The sequence below is a fragment of the Crinia signifera genome, chromosome 5, assembly GCF_055691185.1.
Source record: "Crinia signifera chromosome 5, ASM5569118v1, whole genome shotgun sequence".
Lineage (NCBI taxonomy): Eukaryota > Metazoa > Chordata > Amphibia > Anura > Myobatrachidae > Crinia > Crinia signifera.
In genome coordinates, this window is record NC_139221.1 from 78,990,614 (window position 1) to 79,009,784 (window position 19,171).

Below are 19,171 nucleotides of genomic sequence, written 5' to 3' on the forward strand. Positions count from 1 at the left end.
TGATGGAAGAGGAAAATATATGCATGCAGGCCTGCTGTGATGAAAGAGGAAGGAGTATAGGCCTGGTGGGATGAAGGAGGAAGGCATATAGGCCTTCTGTGATGGAGGGAGGAAGGCATGCATGCAGGCTTACTGTGATGGAGGAGGAAGATATGCATGCAAGCCTGCTGTGATGAAGGAGGAAGGTGTATAGGCCTGGTGTGATGAAGGAGGAAGGCATACAGTATATGCCTGCGGTGATAGAGGGAGGAAGGCATGCATGCAGGCCTACTGTGATGGAGGAAGAAGATATGCATGCCATGCAAGCCTGGTGTGATGAAGGAGGAAGGCGTATAGGCCTGTTGTGATGGAGGGAGGAAGGCATGTATGCAGGCTTACTGTGATGGAGGAGGAAGATATGCATGCAAGCCTGCTGTGAGGAAGATGTATAGGCCTGGTGTGATAAAGGAGGAATGCATGCAGGCTTGCTGTGATGAAGGAGGAAGATATGCATGCAGGCCTGCTGTGATGGAGGAGGAAGATATGCATGCAGGCCTGCTGTGATGAAAGAGGAAGGTTTATAGGCCTGCTGTGATGGAGGAGGAATGCATGCAGGCCTGGTGGGATGAAGGAGGAAGGCATATAGGCCTTCTGTGATGGAGGGAGGAAGGCATGCATGCAGGCTTACTGTGATGGAGGAGGAAGATATGCATGCAAGCCTGCTGTGATGAAGGAGGAAGGTGTATAGGCGTATAGGCCTGTTGTGATGGAGGGAGGAAGGCATATATGCAGGCTTACTGTGATGGAGGAGGAAGATATGCATGCAAGCCTGCTGTGAGGAAGATGTATAGGCCTGGTGTGATAAAGGAGGAATGCATGCAGGCTTGCTGTGATGAAGGAGGAAGATATGCATGCAGGCCTGCTGTGATGGAGGAGGAAGATATGCATGCAGACCTGCTGTGATGGAGGAGGAAGATATGCATGCAGACCTGCTGTGATGAAAGAGGAAGGTTTATAGGCCTGCTGTGATGGAGGAGGAATGCATGCAGGCCTGGTGGGATGAAGGAGGAAGGCATATAGGCCTTCTGTGATGGAGGGAGGAAGGCATGCATGCAGGCTTACTGTGATGGAGGAGGAAGATATGCATGCAAGCCTGCTGTGATGAAGGAGGAAGGTGTATAGGCCTGGTGTGATGAAGGAGGAAGGCATACAGTATATGCCTGCGGTGATAGAGGGAGGAAGGCATGCATGCAGGCCTACTGTGATGGAGGAGGAAGATATGCATGCAAGCCTGCTGTGAGGAAGATGTATAGGCCTGGTGTGATAAAGGAGGAATGCATGCAGGCTTGCTGTGATGAAGGAGGAAGATATGCATGCAGGCCTGCTGTGATGGAGGAGGAAGATATGCATGCAGGCCTGCTGTGATGGAGGAGGAATGCATGCAGGCCTGCTGTGATGGAGGAAAAAGATATGCATGCAGGCCTGCTGTGATGAAAGAGCTAGCTTGTTTACTGTGTTTCTGTGAAATAAATATTCAGAAACATTTAACCTACTGATGTGTCAAATAAATTTACCAGTAGCTGTGGCATTTCCCACCCTAGGCTTATACTCGAGTCAATAAGTTTTCCCATTTTTTTGTGGTAAAATTAGGTGCCTCGGCTTATATTCGGGTCGACTTATACTCGAGTATATACGGTAGTTTACTTAAAAGCCCATACAGACTGGAGAAATCCTCAGCATTGTGTAACCAAAATAGAAGGCAGAAAAACAATTCAAATATTGTTGCAAAAGCACACAGGGTATGGCCTGAAGTAAAATGTGTGGGGATGTAGTCAATTACTATTTGTGTATTTTATGTTTTTGCAATTTTATGTTATTTGTGGAAATCAGATCTTGGTAAAGCCAACCATGGAGTGCCCACATGTCCAAAATGTGGTGAATGTACAGAATTGATGGGGAAAGTAGGGAGTGGAGTGTTGTCAGAAAGATTACACGAGTCAGTGGGTTCACTTCAGAGTCCACTTGCCCAACTGGAAGGGTTACATTTTACTCTGCATTTTGTATATATGAGACTGTTTTGAGCTTTGTGGGGAGAAGGGTGGCTACGGAAGTTACAGACTGCAGAATGAGTTTGGCCCAGTCCTGTAAGCCTGAAGGTGGGTTAGCATGCTGGGGTACTGGAAGAGACAGATGGCCCGAATCAGACTTGATCGCTGGTGTATGCTGCTCTGCCAGAGTGTTCCCCTGCCTCTGTGCATGGCTGCGAATGAGTTTGCATCTGTGCCATATGGTAACACTCACCATCAAATGGATTTTGGTGTGATGAAAGAGGAAGGTGTATAGGCCTGTTATGATGTAGGAGGAAGACATGCATGCAGGCCTGCTGTGATGGAGGAGGAAGATATGCATGCAGGCCTGCTGTGATGGAGGAGGAAAATATATGCATGCAGGCCTGCTGTGATGAAAGAGGAAGGAGTATAGGCCTGGTGGGATGAAGGAGGAAGGCATATAGGCCTTCTGTGATGGAGGGAGGAAGGCATGCATGCAGGCTTACTGTGATGGAGGAGGAAGATATGCATGCAAGCCTGCTGTGATGAAGGAGGAAGGTGTATAGGCCTGGTGTGATGAAGGAGGAAGGCATACAGTATATGCCTGCGGTGATAGAGGGAGGAAGGCATGCATGCAGGCCTACTGTGATGGAGGAAGAAGATATGCATGCCATGCAAGCCTGGTGTGATGAAGGAGGAAGGCGTATAGGCCTGTTGTGATGGAGGGAGGAAGGCATGTATGCAGGCTTACTGTGATGGAGGAGGAAGATATGCATGCAAGCCTGCTGTGAGGAAGATGTATAGGCCTGGTGTGATAAAGGAGGAATGCATGCAGGCTTGCTGTGATGAAGGAGGAAGATATGCATGCAGGCCTGCTGTGATGGAGGAGGAAGATATGCATGCAGGCCTGCTGTGATGAAAGAGGAAGGTTTATAGGCCTGCTGTGATGGAGGAGGAATGCATGCAGGCCTGGTGGGATGAAGGAGGAAGGCATATAGGCCTTCTGTGATGGAGGGAGGAAGGCATGCATGCAGGCTTACTGTGATGGAGGAGGAAGATATGCATGCAAGCCTGCTGTGATGAAGGAGGAAGGTGTATAGGCCTGGTGTGATGAAGGAGGAAGGCATACAGTATATGCCTGCGGTGATAGAGGGAGGAAGGCATGCATGCAGGCCTACTGTGATGGAGGAAGAAGATATGCATGCCATGCAAGCCTGGTGTGATGAAGGAGGAAGGCGTATAGGCCTGTTGTGATGGAGGGAGGAAGGCATGTATGCAGGCTTACTGTGATGGAGGAGGAAGATATGCATGCAAGCCTGCTGTGAGGAAGATGTATAGGCCTGGTGTGATAAAGGAGGAATGCATGCAGGCTTGCTGTGATGAAGGAGGAAGATATGCATGCAGGCCTGCTGTGATGGAGGAGGAAGATATGCATGCAGGCCTGCTGTGATGGAGGAGGAATGCATGCAGGCCTGCTGTGATGAAAGAGGAAGGCATATATGCCTGGTTTGATGAAGGAGGAAGGCTTGTAGGCCTGCTGTGATGGAGGAGGAATGCATGTAATGCAGGCCTGCATCAAAACAGGATCAAAATGTCGACATAGTTGTCGATCTTATGACTGTAGACCTAGACATTGTAAATCTAATATACCATAACATGTGCACATGAGGTGAAAGGAAGTTCTCTTGAGTTGGCAGAAATAGGAGTCTGAAAACACCTCACTGTGGATCACGTGGAAAATGATATCTTGATATTTATGTGGTGAACCTCCACGTCACCACAGACAAAGTCATAAGAGGGTGTTAGGTAATTCATTAGATACTAGTGAAAGTTTTAAAATATTGTGTGCTAGAGAACGTGCTACATGAAGATAGGGAGTGAAGAAGGGCACTGTAAGAATACCAACGGATCAGAATATAGAAACTCCCACCAATTCTGAGGAAATGATGTACAACAAACCTCGTATTCCAGTCCTCATCAGACTTAGAACGATTCTTACGAGCAGCTCTTTGCTTCTCTTCTAGTCTCTTCTTTTCCTCACTTGCTGTCTCTTACAGAAAGGTAAAAAGAATAAAATCAATATGATCACAATAGCATAAGCAACTAAATTGTGAGAAAAGAGCCAGTCTGGGTTTTCACCACTGATAATTACTTTCAGAAGTAAAATTATGAAATAAACAACTTATGTCCATAGAAAACAGTTCACATGACTTAAGGTGTTAAGTGCTAGAACAAAACCGAATGAGTTTGGCCCAGTCCTGTATAACACTAGAATTATTTTTTGGCCGCTTTCTGACCGATTCGCCGAAAAAACGGCTGATTTTTATCGATCACAAAACAGCAGATATCGATCGGATGTGCGATCCCACAGATCTTTTGCTAAATCTTCTGATCTTAAGGCCCCCATACATTAGGACCCAATTCTCCTGTGAGCCGCCCGGGAGGCTCACATACAATTTGGCACTTGATGAGCCAAATTTGACATGTAATAAATCGCAAGCGATTTATCACATGTCGGGGAGCAGCGGGCGGTGAGGTGCAGGGGGAGCGGTGGTGTCTCTCTCATTCAGCAGCACTGCAGGAGCAACGGGACAGGACGGGACGCGCAGTGGCGGGTATTAGATTTTTAAAAAACCTGTCAAATGACTGGCCTTTCTCTGATTGGCTGAGAGCTCTCATCCAATCAGAGAACGGCCAGTCATTTGACAGGTATTTTAAAAATCGAATACCCGCCACTGCACATCCCACTCCCGTCCCGCAGCGCTGCTGAATGAGAGACTGTGATCATCACACCGCACCGGCCAGGTCAGCACTCGCTGGCGCCGCCAGCCAAGCGCTCAGGGACCCGCTGCCCACCCCACTGCTCCCCCGGTTGTCTGCATGCATATGCCTATCAGGTGGGCAGGCATATGCATACAGGGAGATCGGACGTGATCATAAATGCTGACCGTCCGACCTCCCTGATCCGGTCCGATGCCCACGGGACCGCGCATCGGATCAGATATCACACACCCGCAATTTTGGGCCGATTTCACCCAGTTATCGGCCCAAAGTGCGAAATCGGATGAAATCGTCCCAAAATCGCATAGTGTATGGGGGCCTTTACATGCTGCATGAAAGATCAGAATATTTAACAAAAGATCCATAGGGGATCCTAAGAGAAATCTTTGGTGAAGATGTACGCTTGCCTGAAATCTTTTGTCCAGGACAGACAACACATTTCAAGGCTAATTTATGCGCACATCTTAAGATCGCAGATCTTTCTAGTGTGTGGGCACCTTAACTCCAGTGAGATTGCCATAAGTGCACGCTGCTGGTTGTCCTGACTCAAATCTTATGTTAACGGCTTTCAGTAATATATGCTACTAGTCTTAAGGTGCCCCCACACACTAGAAAGATCTGCGATCGTAAGATGTGTGCATAAATTAGCAAAAAGAGGAAAAAAATGGAAACTGCGCTATTTGAGGAATGATTCTACAATCAATTGTTAGAAAGGTGAAAATTTAATCACATATATATATTATACAAATAGGATATAATTGATAAAATAACAATAAATTGAATTTAAAATTACATACAGTATACACTTAATAACCGGTTGGGGGATTGTAACTGTGCATAGCTGGCACTTAACGGCTCCACTTGTGGGGTGGGCCCTTTATCTCTGAATGAGTGTCCCCTCTTTATCTACCTGTTTGTGGGTATAATTAGCTTACTCCTCGGACTGTGTTTATGGGGAATGGAGAGAGTGCAGTCAAATAAAGTCACTCACATATCTGGGATAATGTCCACTTATCCGGATAGAACTTTTGTGTGGTCCCCGTGAGTCGATGGTTGCTGCTTGATCTCCTTGTTGGATCCCAAATGCTTTTTCTTGGTCCGATCGTTTAGGAGTCCCTGGGTACAATAAAGTTTACCCGATTTGTAATCCACAATGTAGAGGTAGAGTGGGGCACTGTACCTAACGCGTTTCGCTGGGGGGCTCCCAGCTTTTTCAAAGGACCTTTGAAAAAGCTGGGAGCCCCCCAGCGAAACGCGTTAGGTACAGTGCCCCACTCTACCTCTACATTGTGGATTACAAATCGGGTAAACTTTATTGTACCCAGGGACTCCTAAACGATCGGACCAAGAAAAAGCATTTGGGATCCAACAAGGAGATCAAGCAGCAACCATCGACTCACGGGGACCACACAAAAGTTCTATCCGGATAAGTGGACATTATCCCAGATATGTGAGTGACTTTATTTGACTGCACTCTCTCCATTCCCCATAAACACAGTCCGAGGAGTAAGCTAATTATACCCACAAACAGGTAGATAAAGAGGGGACACTCATTCAGAGATAAAGGGCCCACCCCACAAGTGGAGCCGTTAAGTGCCAGCTATGCACAGTTACAATCCCCCAACCGGTTATTAAGTGTATACTGTATGTAATTTTAAATTCAATTTATTGTTATTTTATCAATTATATCCTATTTGTATAATATATATATGTGATTAAATTTTCACCTTTCTAACAATTGATTGTAGAATCATTCCTCAAATAGCGCAGTTTCCATTTTTTTCCTCTTTTTGCTTCTTACATTGGGACTGACAATCCCTAAACGTAACTGCTGCTTAATTTGTAGAGGGAGAACATACGCAGCGCCTGAATATTGCCGTGAGGCAATATATCTGTTGTGTGCATAAATTAGCCTTGAAATCTTTTATCCGTCCTGGACAAAAGATTTCAGGTAAGCGCACATCTTTACCAAAGATTTTTCTTAAGATCCCATGTGCGTTCCTATGGATCTATTGTTAAAACTTCTGATCTTTTATGCAGCACGTAAGATCAGAAGATTCAGCTAAAGATCCACGGGAGCGCGCATCGGACTAAAATCGGCCGATTTTCGACCGATTATCGGTAAACATCGGATGATATATCGGCCGATTTATTGGAAATCGGCCAATCGGCCCAAAAATCATTCTAGTGTGTGGGCACCTTTACTCCTAGATATAATTGCTATAGTTTGGTATAGTAGTGCAAGGAAGCAGAAAAAATACAGGAACAGAATTTACTTAAAAACTGGGGCTGTTTCTGCACATAAGTTTAGCACTTTTATGCAAACACCCATGAAGTATAACCTATTGCTAAAGGCCCTGATTCTAATTTGATCGGTCCCCCACGTGTTCACACAGGGGTCCAATGTTGAAGAACTGCGCATGCGCATAATCAGTTATGCGCATGTGGGGGCCTTCCCTGACCTGCATATTCGGTTTGGCACTCGCAAGGGGGGGGGGGGGGGGGGTGCCGTGCTCCAAAATGGGAATGCCGAGCGTTTCATGGGTGTCTTCATGCCAACGCTGGGCGTTCCCATGTATATGCAGCCATGATGCAGTCTGCCGGGGGTGGGTGGCTGACGTCACATGTCGTCAGCTGCCGCCCTATCTTCAGCCCGGAGCCCGCAAATATAAGTCAGTCTCCAAGGTTGGGTGGGGATGTGGTGGCGAGGGGGCGGGTGGTTTTTTGGTGGGGCGGGAGATTCTTTGGTGGGGCGGGCACTCTGGGACTCGGTAACCTGCGATCGTCGCAGCTTACAGAGACAACCAGAATCAGGCCATAAGTTTCTTTAGATAAGGAATTGAAAAGGCATTAGGACAAGGTAAATGCACCATATGGCTGTACACAGAATGGCATGCGGTCATTAGGTCAACAGTCGAAAGGTTGACCACTATTTGTCGACGGGCAGAAGGTCGACACATGAGAAAGGTTGGTGTGCATTAGGTCAAAAGGTCGACATGAGTTTTTCATGATTTGTTTTTTTAAACCAACCTGTTCATACGTGATCATCCCAGTGAGCGAGAATATAATAGTGTGCGGAGCGCAGCGAGGCGCCATGCCCGAAGCAAAGGTACACTAATATAGTGTCTATGTCGACATCGACACCCAAAAACTATGGAAAACTCATGTCTACTTTTACATGTTGACAATTTGATCATGTTGACATTTTTCATGTGTCAATATTTTGCCTGTAGCGACCTATTGACTGTCGACCAAACGACTCACACCCTACAGGATTGCCTCGGCCCCATGCAATGTGACTGAAGAACATCTAAAGTAATAACTGAGCACTCCACATATAGTCACGTTCCTTCTCCAACAGCCAATCCAGGTACAACCTCTGCAATTTGTAATCACAATCCCAGAATTACCAATATCTCCGTTCTCCATTGCCCTAATATCAGGCCGTAGTCTGCAGTCTGTTTTAGGGATTAAGCTTTCCATACCCTTATCCAGCTCATTTAAGGCCAGAGCAAAGTGAGTGAAGTTGTACATCTAAGACATAAGAACAAGACAGGTATCGGTCAGTCACCAGTGATAAAATGTACATTGTGCAGTGATCATCAGTGTAAATAAAGTCAGCGGTTGCTTTATCTACATACTGTATATCCTGTTTGTACTTTTGTTATATATATTTTCATCTCTAAACTGTAATCCTGTATCATCAGGGGCGGATTTAGGGGTCTGGCCGCCCATAGGCACAAACATTTTTGCTGCCCCCCTATTAGACATGAGGGGGGCTGGGGGAGAGAAAGATAGGGGGGGGGGGCATAGAGGGAAATAGAGGAGACAGGAGGGGAGGAGAAAGAGTTAGAGAAAGCTGGGGCAGGTGGAGAGAGCATAGAAGAGAGGAGAGAGAACGGTATGTGGAGAGAATAAAACAGAATAGAGAGGGGGCTAGGGGAGACAGAGAGGAGGAGGGAGAGAGAGTGCAGGGGTAATGAAAGGCTTCAGACAACACCCACTGCCAGTACAGGCTGCACTGTGCCTCCCCCCGCTTCCCCACTGTGGCACCGAGTACCTGAAAGCCATGGCAGCAGGTATCTCTTGACTAACATAGTCCTCATTGGCAAGCTCAGCCTCAGTCTCTCACCAGTGCGGTAAGGAGCGTGGGACGGAGGTAACGCAACTCAACCTCCGCTGACTGGCTCTGGTAGCTCCCCCTCACCAGCGCTGGTGAGGGAAGCATGTAGCGGTGGCAGCAGGAGCTTGACCGCAACAGCTCTGCTGGAGGGGAGGATCACGGGACTGAGGAGGCGCCACTGAGGGGGATAGAACTGCAGCAGGGTGGGCGTGGGACTGCGGCAGCACTGTACTCCATATAGTGGCTGAGCTGAAGGTCTTTCTCTCACCAGCCCCCGGCGAGGGGAACATGAGATGGTGGGATCGTGGGAGGGACTGTTAGCCTGCAGCACTATATTTAAAATAAAAATTTCAAATGGTGCAGACTGCAGAGGATTGTAACTGGCAGTGGCTTGACAGCTGCCGCCCCTAAAAGGGTGCCGCCGCTAGGCACGTGCCTCACGGGCCTAGTGACAAATCCGGCCCTTTGTATCATATATTATGTATGACAAGCGCACTGCCATTGAGTATGATGGTGGGAGAGCTGGATTTCCATACGTTTATGTTTAGGGTCTGTGTCCATTGCCTCTGACATATCCTTGTTACATGCACCATTGCTTGATTGACATCACAAAGCATGCTGTATCCATACAGCCGTTACTACATATGTATATCACATGACTGTGGATATCAGATAGGTCTTACCTGTGCGGAGTTGGAAGGCCGAGCAGCTATCCGCCACAGCAGCTTGCTCCCTGGAATAACTTGTACACTCTCACAATCTGGTAATGGTAATTCATCAGGTTCCTCTGTGCTGCCAGACTGGTGAAATAAATTCACAGTAAGGGCAATGTTTTCTGAGTGATATGGATTCTGTTCTGCTAATGATATGACTGACAGATGGACAAACAAGTGGACATAAATCTCATTTACATTTTGCTAAACTGATAAAACTTTAAAAACATACTTTGTTTAAAGGGCGCATATTCAAGTTTCATGCTCTCGGTGGTGTGTACACTGCATTCACTGCAGGAGCAATATTTATGTAACTATACTTCATGGGAAATAGATTCATTCTGTTTGCTAGTAGCTGCTACCACTCACATTTCCGTGTTTACCTGTTTGGAGTTTTTCTTATCGTCTCCATTTTTTTTGTCATTTTTTTTAAATGCCTCAAATGTAGCAGAGTCAGTAGTATAGAGACACTCTGTCCACTTCCCATACAGAGCACACAGCTTCTTCTTGCTGCAGAACAAATGAAAACCACAAAAGAGAACACGCAAATATCAAATACAGGCAGTGTCCTGACCAGTGTCCTGAGGAGAGGGTGGAGGACACGGTCTCTGTACAACATTAGGGCATTAGAACAAGTTATAGGAAGACCCTTATACCAGTCTCTGTTGGTAAAAACAACAATGCATTTCCCTATAATAACTAGGAGGAATTTGACATAGAAAATTAATGGTGGGTTTTAAATAAACATTATAACCCAAAGCCTCCTGTACCTGCACTTAAGAAACTACTCCCCACTGTAGGTGCTTTAGTTAATAACGGTCTCAAAATATCAGTTGGAGAGATGTCAAAGTAAACGAAGACCACTGAATCATTGACAATAAGCATGCCTGGGCATCTGCTGAGCCTTGAGACTAGACCACTGAATCATTGACAATAAGCATGCCTGGGCATCTGCTGAGCCTTGAGACTAGACCACTGAATCATTGACAATAAGCATGCCTGGGCATCTGCTGAGCCTTGAGACTAGACCACTGAATCATTGACAATAAGCATGCCTGGGCATCTGCTGAGCCTTGAGACTAGACCACTGAATCATTGACAATAAGCATGCCTGGGCATCTGCTGAGCCTTGAGACTAGACCACTGAATCATTGACAATAAGCATGCCTAGGCATCTGCTGAGCCTTGAGACTTGACCACTGAATCATTGACAATAAGCATGCCTGGGCATCTGCTGAGCCTTGAGACTTGACCACTGAATCATTGACAATAAGCATGCCTGGGCATCTGCTGAGCCTTGAGACTTGACAAAGATTGCATAATGTTGCAAGGGATATGAAATACTCTATTAAAACTAAACCACTCATTTGGGGACTGTACAACACACATATATGTCGGCACCATATCCAGGACAGGATTCTGTATATGTAAAGGCATTCTTCAATACACTAGCTTACTGCTTATTTTTGGCCACTTTCTGACAAATAATGTAATTAAATTAATGGCAAGCCTTTCATGTTTGTACGTGTTCATGTTCCATTCTTTGTCTAAATTAGATGTTAAATCCAATTACAGTATATAATTTTTAAACAATGACATTTCAGAACAACATGTTACAGTGTAGAATAGTAGATAAAGCAGGGTACATTTTAGATGTCTATTATCTTATGTCATGAACCATCGCCCCCACAAACCAGCTCCCTCTCTGCCCTCTCTCTTACTTGTATGCCAGAGAGCAGCTTATTGTTCCCAGGAACTGACCCCCTCACCTTTTGTCCTGAATATATCCTTCCACTTTATGTAGTTCTTTCCCAAACAGACCACAAGGCTTGAAGTTTAAAATGCACTTGTCAGCAGTCCTGTGGATGAAAACAAATTCACATCAGCTCTACATTTGTATTGGGAAATTGTGGGCGGTGTCCTAAGCACTTACTTGTGATTAGTAATTTCCATATTGCCGTATTGTTCAATCCACAGTTTGCCAACAATTATATTATGGACACAGCAAGTAGGGTTTGTCCACGTGTAGGATTCATTGTGCCTAGGAAACCGAAACATGGGATCAAATTGCACTGAATAAAAGCAAAATATATACTACTATTAAAAACGATTATATACAATATAACGGAATACATAATATTGAAGAAATAGACCCTGAGCATCAGTGCTTCACTCCTCAATGCAATAATGGTAAGTACATATCAAACTCTAGCATTAGAAATGGTGCCGTCAGCCTGGCTTTTCTCTTGCATTTGCAGTACTTATCTGACCCTTTAATACATAAGATTCAGTGTATGCTTATTACAGAATCAATGACATATGTTACAGACTGTTCGGCTGTAATAGTCTGCAAGCTCCACGCTTGGAATTTCTAGTGAGTCTCCAAGTATTTTTTTGCCACTTTAAATATACAGAAAGTGACTCGCTGAACAAAAACAGCGTGCAGCTACTGCATAAGGTCCAGCACAGAAAATACAGGGGGTAAAAATGTGTCATTTGAAAGCAATACATTACTTGCTTAGAACAGCTAATTTCTAAGGAGGACAACATGACCCTGATTTCTTCCACAATGGCGGGAGGATAGGTTCTCCCCTGACCTAGGAACAAGTGTCTGTACAGTATTATACATATACGTTTCAGAAAAAAGCTATGGTTGCATTTTACTTGAAACAATTATATATTTCTGGTTCTTCAAGGAATCTTAATAAAGGTTTACAATACTATGCTAAGCTTTGTCTTGTGTAAAAGTGGTTGTCCAATATAAAGGGGCTTCTATTTGCTATACGGAACAATTGGTTTTAGTGCCGCGCTCTGCCCTTGCTTATGGTTGGAAAAGAATTGTATATAAATAAATAAATGGAATAAAGGTGTGTCTTTCCTTTAAATAAAACAAATCTTTACTGGTGATTTACAGAGATGATATTAAAGGTCAATACAATGCTTCAATTAGTTCAATACTCTGATGCGTACATGAAATAACAAAAATTACAAATGAAAATGCTAATAAGTGAGGATCAGGAACTCTGTAATTTCAAAAGAGTTATGTTTCCTGAAGTGCTTAATGTTACAGTTCTGTTTGTTCTCTTCACAAGTACAGATACTGAATGTCTCGTTAGATCAAATGAATACTAGTGGTAACAAAACTAGAAAGAAAAAGCATAAAAGCGTAACCAGAGTGCTGGTTTTTAAGTCCGATAAAGATGATTTGATGTCCTGTAAAGGAAAAGATGTGTATGTCACCACGGCGTCCCGTTAAATGACAAAGTATTTACGGTGTGTATACAGTCCTTTCAGTGGTGATTCTTCAGGTACCTCTTTAACATTGGTGGTCAGTGGCGCCTGGTTTTCGGGGGAATGTACTCACCTACCGCCGCAGGTTACCCGGACTTCTGGAGACTTGTACAGCGGGACCGCTTGCACTCGGGGCTGTGTGTTAACACTGCTCCCTGTGCTGCGGTGCGCGCACTGTGAGTCTCCCTGTCTTGGAGGCTTACAGGACGCTGCCACGGGTACCGTTAAGGTCCGTGGCTGTGCCTGCTTCACCTCTCTACGGGCTTCCTGCAGTAGCTGGCTTTCCTCTCCCCGTACTCACCTCTGTTGTTAACCGCTTCGGTCCCACGCTGTCACTGACGTGTACAGTCTGGCGCGTGCACCCGCCTGCTGTCAGCGTCTTCTGTTACGGAGGTCCTGGAGTCTCAGCCTGTCGGGGTAGCTGCTTACGTGTGGATGGGTCAGTAAGTGTCCTCCAACGCGTTTCAGCTACCTTGTAGCCTTCTTCTAGGGAGATTCATGCTGTTCGTATGTCCATTGAGGGTTTAAATAACCCTCTCATTCCCTTTGCTGTCCCACCATTGGTTGTTTCCTAAGTTGGTGATTGGGTGTCTCTGTATGACGGTTTTCTCCATCCGCCCATATTTGAAAAAAAACTGCTAATTAGTGTAAGACCGTTTGGAGTACATTTGTCATAGTTTCTAAATGGGAAGTAATGCTGCTCTAGTGAACAAAGTGTTTATTGCTATTTAGGCAGTGATATTTGTTTTAGTACAGTCTTACAGTGCTTGCTTTAATAGGAATGGGAATAAAGGGACACATAGTTGTGTTTTTAAAGAACGGGGGTTATTAGGTTTTGCAACTTTGGACAAAGTTTACTTCATTACTTTGTTACATTATTTCTTTCCAACTATAGCTTTGACCTCGTTGTCCAGATTGAGACCTCTGGGTTTCAATGTTTTTAGGGTATACATCCATTTCAGTTCAAGTTTGTTTATTTTCATTTGGAAGTCTCCGCCCCGCCAGTTTTGCTCTACTGTTTGGATACCCGTGAATTTTAGTGAGCTTGGATCCCCGTCATGGTAGTCATTGAAATGTTTAGATAAATTGTGTTCATCATTTCTCTTTTTAATATTACGTAGGTGTTCGTTAATCCTGGTTTTTAATAGTCTGGTGGTCCTCCCTACATATTGTTTTTTGCAGCTGCACTCTAGCAAGTAGATTACCCCCTTATTATTGCATGTTATCATGTTCTTGATGTTAAATGTTTCTTTAGTTTGATTAGACATGAATGTTTTAGTTGGTTTAGTGGTTTTGACATTTTGGTTTTTACAGCCTGCACATGTCCCACAATGGTAAAAACCATTCCCTGGTCGTGTTGTCAGGGTGGTCTGGATTTATTTCTTGGGTGGGATGTGGTTGTTTACTAACTTTTGTCTTATGTCTGGGGCTTTTCTGTACACAATTTTCGGTTGATTGGGCAAGATGTCTGCCAGGGTCTCGTCTTCTAGTAGAAGGGGCCAGTGTTTCTTAAGGATCCTGTGCATTGTGCCTGATTGCTGGGAAAATTGAGTAATGAATGGGATTTCTTGATAGGGGGTATCTGTCTTGTTTTTGTATTTTAGGAGGTCTGTCCTGTCGATTTTTTGTACTGTTTCTAGCGCTGTCACAAGTTGGTCATTGTCATAGTCTTTTTCTCTAAACCTTGTCGTCAGTTCTGTACTCTGTTCCACGAAATCTCTTTGCATGGAGCAGTTTCTTTTGAGTCTGATATATTGGCCTTTCGGTATTCCCTGTAGCCACTTGGGGTGATGCCAACTGCTGGAAAGTATAAAACTGTTTACATCAACAGCTTTTTTGAAAGTTTTCGTGTGTATAGTGGAATCCTCTATAAAAATATTGAGGTCCAGGAATTCTACGCTGAGTTTACTGTAGTTTGTTGTGAATATTAAGTTATTGTCGTTTTCGTTCATGTTTGTCAGGAAGTGTTTTAGTGAATTTTCGTCCCCTTTCCAAATAAACAAAATATCGTCAATAAAACGGTTCCAGAGCACGAGATTCGCCCCGGGTCCGCTTCCTCCCCATATGTGGTGATCCTCCCACCAACTCATGAAGAGGTTTGCATACCCCGGAGCGAATTTCGTGCCCATTGCGGTCCCCGTGGTCTGTAAGTAGAAGTCATTCTCGAACCATACGTAATTATGCTTTAAAATGAAGTTAATACTGTCAAGGATGAATGTGAGTTGTTCTTGTTCTATGGATTCGTCTTTGGACAGGTGATAATGAATGCTGTTGAGTCCTTGGTCGTGGTCAATAATGCTGTATAGGGAAGTGACATCGGATGTCACCAACCACATGTCATCTTCCCATCCTATGTTTTGTAATAGTTGTAGAATATGTGTGGTGTCCCTGATGTACGATTTCTGTTTTTGGACGTATGGCTGAAGAAAGGTATCGAGGTATTTTGAAAGATTGGTGGTTAGTGAATTTATTCCTGAAATAATTGGTCTGCCGGGTGGGTTTATCGGGTCTTTGTGAATTTTAGGCAAATAATAGAACACTGGAATAACTGGGTGGGGTGTCTGAATGAATTTTAGTTCTTGCTGATTGATAATTCCTTTTTGGTGTCCCGCTGTAAGGTGTTTGTCTAATTGGTTTTTGAATTTAATTGTTGGGTCTTCGGTCAGTTTAGTATAGGTTTTGTCATCGTCAAGTATCCTGTGTGCTTCTTTCAGGTAGTCACTTTTGTCCAGTATTACCGTCCCTCCTCCCTTGTCTGCTGGTTTTACAATTATCCCCTTGTTGTCTTGCAGGTCTTTAAGGGCTTGTTGTTCTTTTTTTGTTAGGTTATTTGTTTTGGGTCTGTCATTTATGTTTTCTATCTCCCTTTCGACCATTCTAATGAAAGCATCTAATTGTGGGCCTTTCATGTGACTTGGGTAAAAGTTAGATGGTGGTTTGAGTTCAGTATGTTTATAGTTATCAATGTCCTTTACTGGTTCGTTTCTTACTTGTGCTGGTACAATATTGGCGAAATATTTTTTAAGGGTTAATTTTCTTGCAAAGTTGTGTAGGTCCAGGTACGTCTGAAATTTGTCTATCTTGTTTGTGGGTGCGTATTTCAGGCCTTTGTCTAACAGTTTTAAGTGATTGTCTGTTAATTCGTTCTTACTCAGGTTAAATATACCCTTGCCTAGTTCTGTTGTTGTTGTATTTGTTTTGCTTTTGTTTTTTGGGGGTTTGTCTCCACCTCTGCATCCTCTTCTAGTATTCCTAATTTTCTTTTCCCCGTGTTGTTTAACTGTCTCTCTGCTATGTTTTTTATCTGTGGGTTTTTCTCTAAAAAAAGAAGAGGAGGGGGGATCGGAGTGGCACATTCTGCTGCGTCTGTTGTGGTGTTTTTTGTTATTTTTATTTTAGGTGTACTGGCAGTTTCTGTTAGGGCGCTATTTTCCCACCCTTTCTCTAGTGACAGTCTGGCTATTGTCGCGTATCTGTTACCTTCTTCTTTATGTAAGTGCTCACTGATCTCATATATTGAAAAGGATTCCTCTATTGTGGGGATTTCTATACTGTCTTGTGTGTCGTCATACACTGAAAAATCTATGGGTTCTGCTGGCTGTTTGGTGTGCAGTCTCGTCATATATTGTTGATAAGTCAAGTTCAATTTCTTGTATATCGGGTTTTTTTGGGGGGTAATTGGTCTGTATTTTATCAGGGTTGGTTTCTTGTTTTTGGGTTTGTTCACTTTTCCTGCGGCCTTTATCCCAAATTTGTCCCTTAATATTTTCTTTTTTTTTATTTCAATTAATTTACTCTCCCCCTGTAGTAATCTTTTATTAGTAAGTTCTGTCAGAGTGATGAATTCTGGCTCGTTTTTGAAGGGGTCTAAGTCTTTGTCCAGTTGATTAATTTCTGTCTCTATTTCGTCCAATTTTTTTGTGTTATCGTCAATGATTAATTTGATTAATTGTGATGAACAACTTTTCAGTATGTCAGTCCATTTGGCCATAAATGTCTCATCGTCCAGGTTGTGCGTCGGTGTCTTTTTAATGCATAAACCTTTAGGGATAAGTGAGTTCTGTTCGTACAATTTTAATGTCTGTGTCTCCCACCAGAGTCTTGTTTCTTTATTTATGAGTTTTTCTAATCTGAGGAATGTGTCACAGAAATTGTTGATGTCATGGGGGGGATGCTCTCCTAGTAATGGTAGGAAAGCTTCATTAGCCCTCTCTAGCCTGTTTCTTATGTCGGTTAGTCCCATAAGGATTCTTGCTGCTGGTACCTAGTCTTATGGAATTCTAGTACTTGTCGGGTGTTGGTACCTGCGCACTGAATCTTGTTGGGCTAGCTGCCGCACTTACGGATGACTACTCCGTTGGGTTTAAATTATGGAACAATTGGTTTTAGTGCCGCGCTCTGCCCTTGCTTATGGTTGGAAAAGAATTGTATATAAATAAATAAATGGAATAAAGGTGTGTCTTTCCTTTAAATAAAACAAATCTTTACTGGTGATTTACAGAGATGATATTAAAGGTCAATACAATGCTTCAATTAGTTCAATACTCTGATGCGTACATGAAATAACAAAAATTACAAATGAAAATGCTAATAAGTGAGGATCAGGAACTCTGTAATTTCAAAAGAGTTATGTTTCCTGAAGTGCTTAATGTTACAGTTCTGTTTGTTCTCTTCACAAGTACAGATAATGAATGTCTCGTTAGATCAAATGAATACTAGTGGTAACAAAACTAGAAAGAAAAAGCATAAAAGCGTAACCAGAGTGCTGGTTTTTAAGTCCGATAAAGATGATTTGATGTCCTGTAAAGGAAAAGATGTGTATGTCACCACGGCGTCCCGTTAAATGACAAAGTATTTACGGTGTGTATACAGTCCTTTCAGTGGTGATTCTTCAGGTACCTCTTTAACATTGGTGGTCAGTGGCGCCTGGTTTTCGGGGGAATGTACTCACCTACCGCCGCAGGTTACCCGGACTTTTGGAGACTTGTACAGCGGGACCGCTTGCACTCGGGGCTGTGTGTTAACACTGCTCCCTGTGCTGCGGTGCGCGCACTGTGAGTCTCCCTGTCTTGGAGGCTTACAGGACGCTGCCACGGGTACCGTTAAGGTCCGTGGCTGTGCCTGCTTCACCTCTCTACGGGCTTCCTGCAGTAGCTGGCTTTCCTCTCCCCGTACTCACCTCTGTTGTTAACCGCTTCGGTCCCACGCTGTCACTGACGTGTACAGTCTGGCGCGTGCACCCGCCTGCTGTCAGCGTCTTCTGTTACGGAGGTCCTGGAGTCTCAGCCTGTCGGGGTAGCTGCTTACGTGTGGATGGGTCAGTAAGTGTCCTCCAACGCGTTTCAGCTACCTTGTAGCCTTCTTCTAGGGAGATTCATGCTGTTCGTATGTCCATTGAGGGTTTAAATAACCCTCTCATTCCCTTTGCTGTCCCACCATTGGTTGTTTCCTAAGTTGGTGATTGGGTGTCTCTGTATGACGGTTTTCTCCATCCGCCCATATTTGAAAAAAACTGCTAATTAGTGTAAGACCGTTTGGAGTACATTTGTCATAGTTTCTAAATGGGAAGTAATGCTGCTCTAGTGAACAAAGTGTTTATTGCTATTTAGGCAGTGATATTTGTTTTAGTACAGTCTTACAGTGCTTGCTTTAATAGGAATGGGAATAAAGGGACACATAGTTGTGTTTTTAAAGAACGGGGGTTATTAGGTTTTGCAACTTTGGACAAAGTTTACTTCATTACTTTGTTACATTATTTCTTTCCAACTATAGCTTTGACCTCGTTGTCCAGATTGAGACCTCTGGGTTTCAATGTTTTTAGGGTATACATCCATTTCAGTTCAAGTTTGTTTATTTTCATTTGGAAGTCTCCGCCCCGCCAGTTTTGCTCTACTGTTTGGATACCCGTGAATTTTAGTGAGCTTGGGTCCCCGTCATGGTAGTCATTGAAATGTTAGATAAATTGTGTTCATCATTTCTCTTTTTAATATTACGTAGGTGTTCGTTAATCCTGGTTTTTAATAGTCTGGTGGTCCTCCCTACATATTGTTTTTTGCAGCTGCACTCTAGCAAGTAGATTACCCCCTTATTATTGCATGTTATCATGTTCTTGATGTTAAATGTTTCTTTAGTTTGATTAGACATGAATGTTTTAGTTGGTTTAGTGGTTTTGACATTTTGGTTTTTACAGCCTGCACATGTCCCACAATGGTAAAAACCATTCCCTGGTCGTGTTG

General features: G+C 43.9%; 1 protein-coding gene across 4 annotated transcripts in view; it reads right to left on the reverse strand.

Annotated features, from left to right (window-relative positions):
- Window positions 1-19,171, reverse strand: part of OSBPL1A (oxysterol binding protein like 1A) — a 145,159-nt gene that overhangs the window by 5,683 nt on the left and 120,305 nt on the right. For all 4 annotated transcript variants that reach the window (XM_083187505.1, XM_083187506.1, XM_083187507.1 and 1 more), the window contains 6 exons: window positions 11,578-11,685; window positions 11,414-11,503; window positions 10,028-10,154; window positions 9,615-9,731; window positions 8,219-8,342; window positions 3,987-4,077 (listed from right to left, as the gene is read on the reverse strand). In XM_083187505.1, coding sequence (XP_083043631.1) covers window positions 3,987-4,077; window positions 8,219-8,342; window positions 9,615-9,731; window positions 10,028-10,154; window positions 11,414-11,503; window positions 11,578-11,685 — 657 coding nt within the window. The remainder of the gene's footprint in view (window positions 1-3,986; window positions 4,078-8,218; window positions 8,343-9,614; window positions 9,732-10,027; window positions 10,155-11,413; window positions 11,504-11,577; window positions 11,686-19,171) is intronic.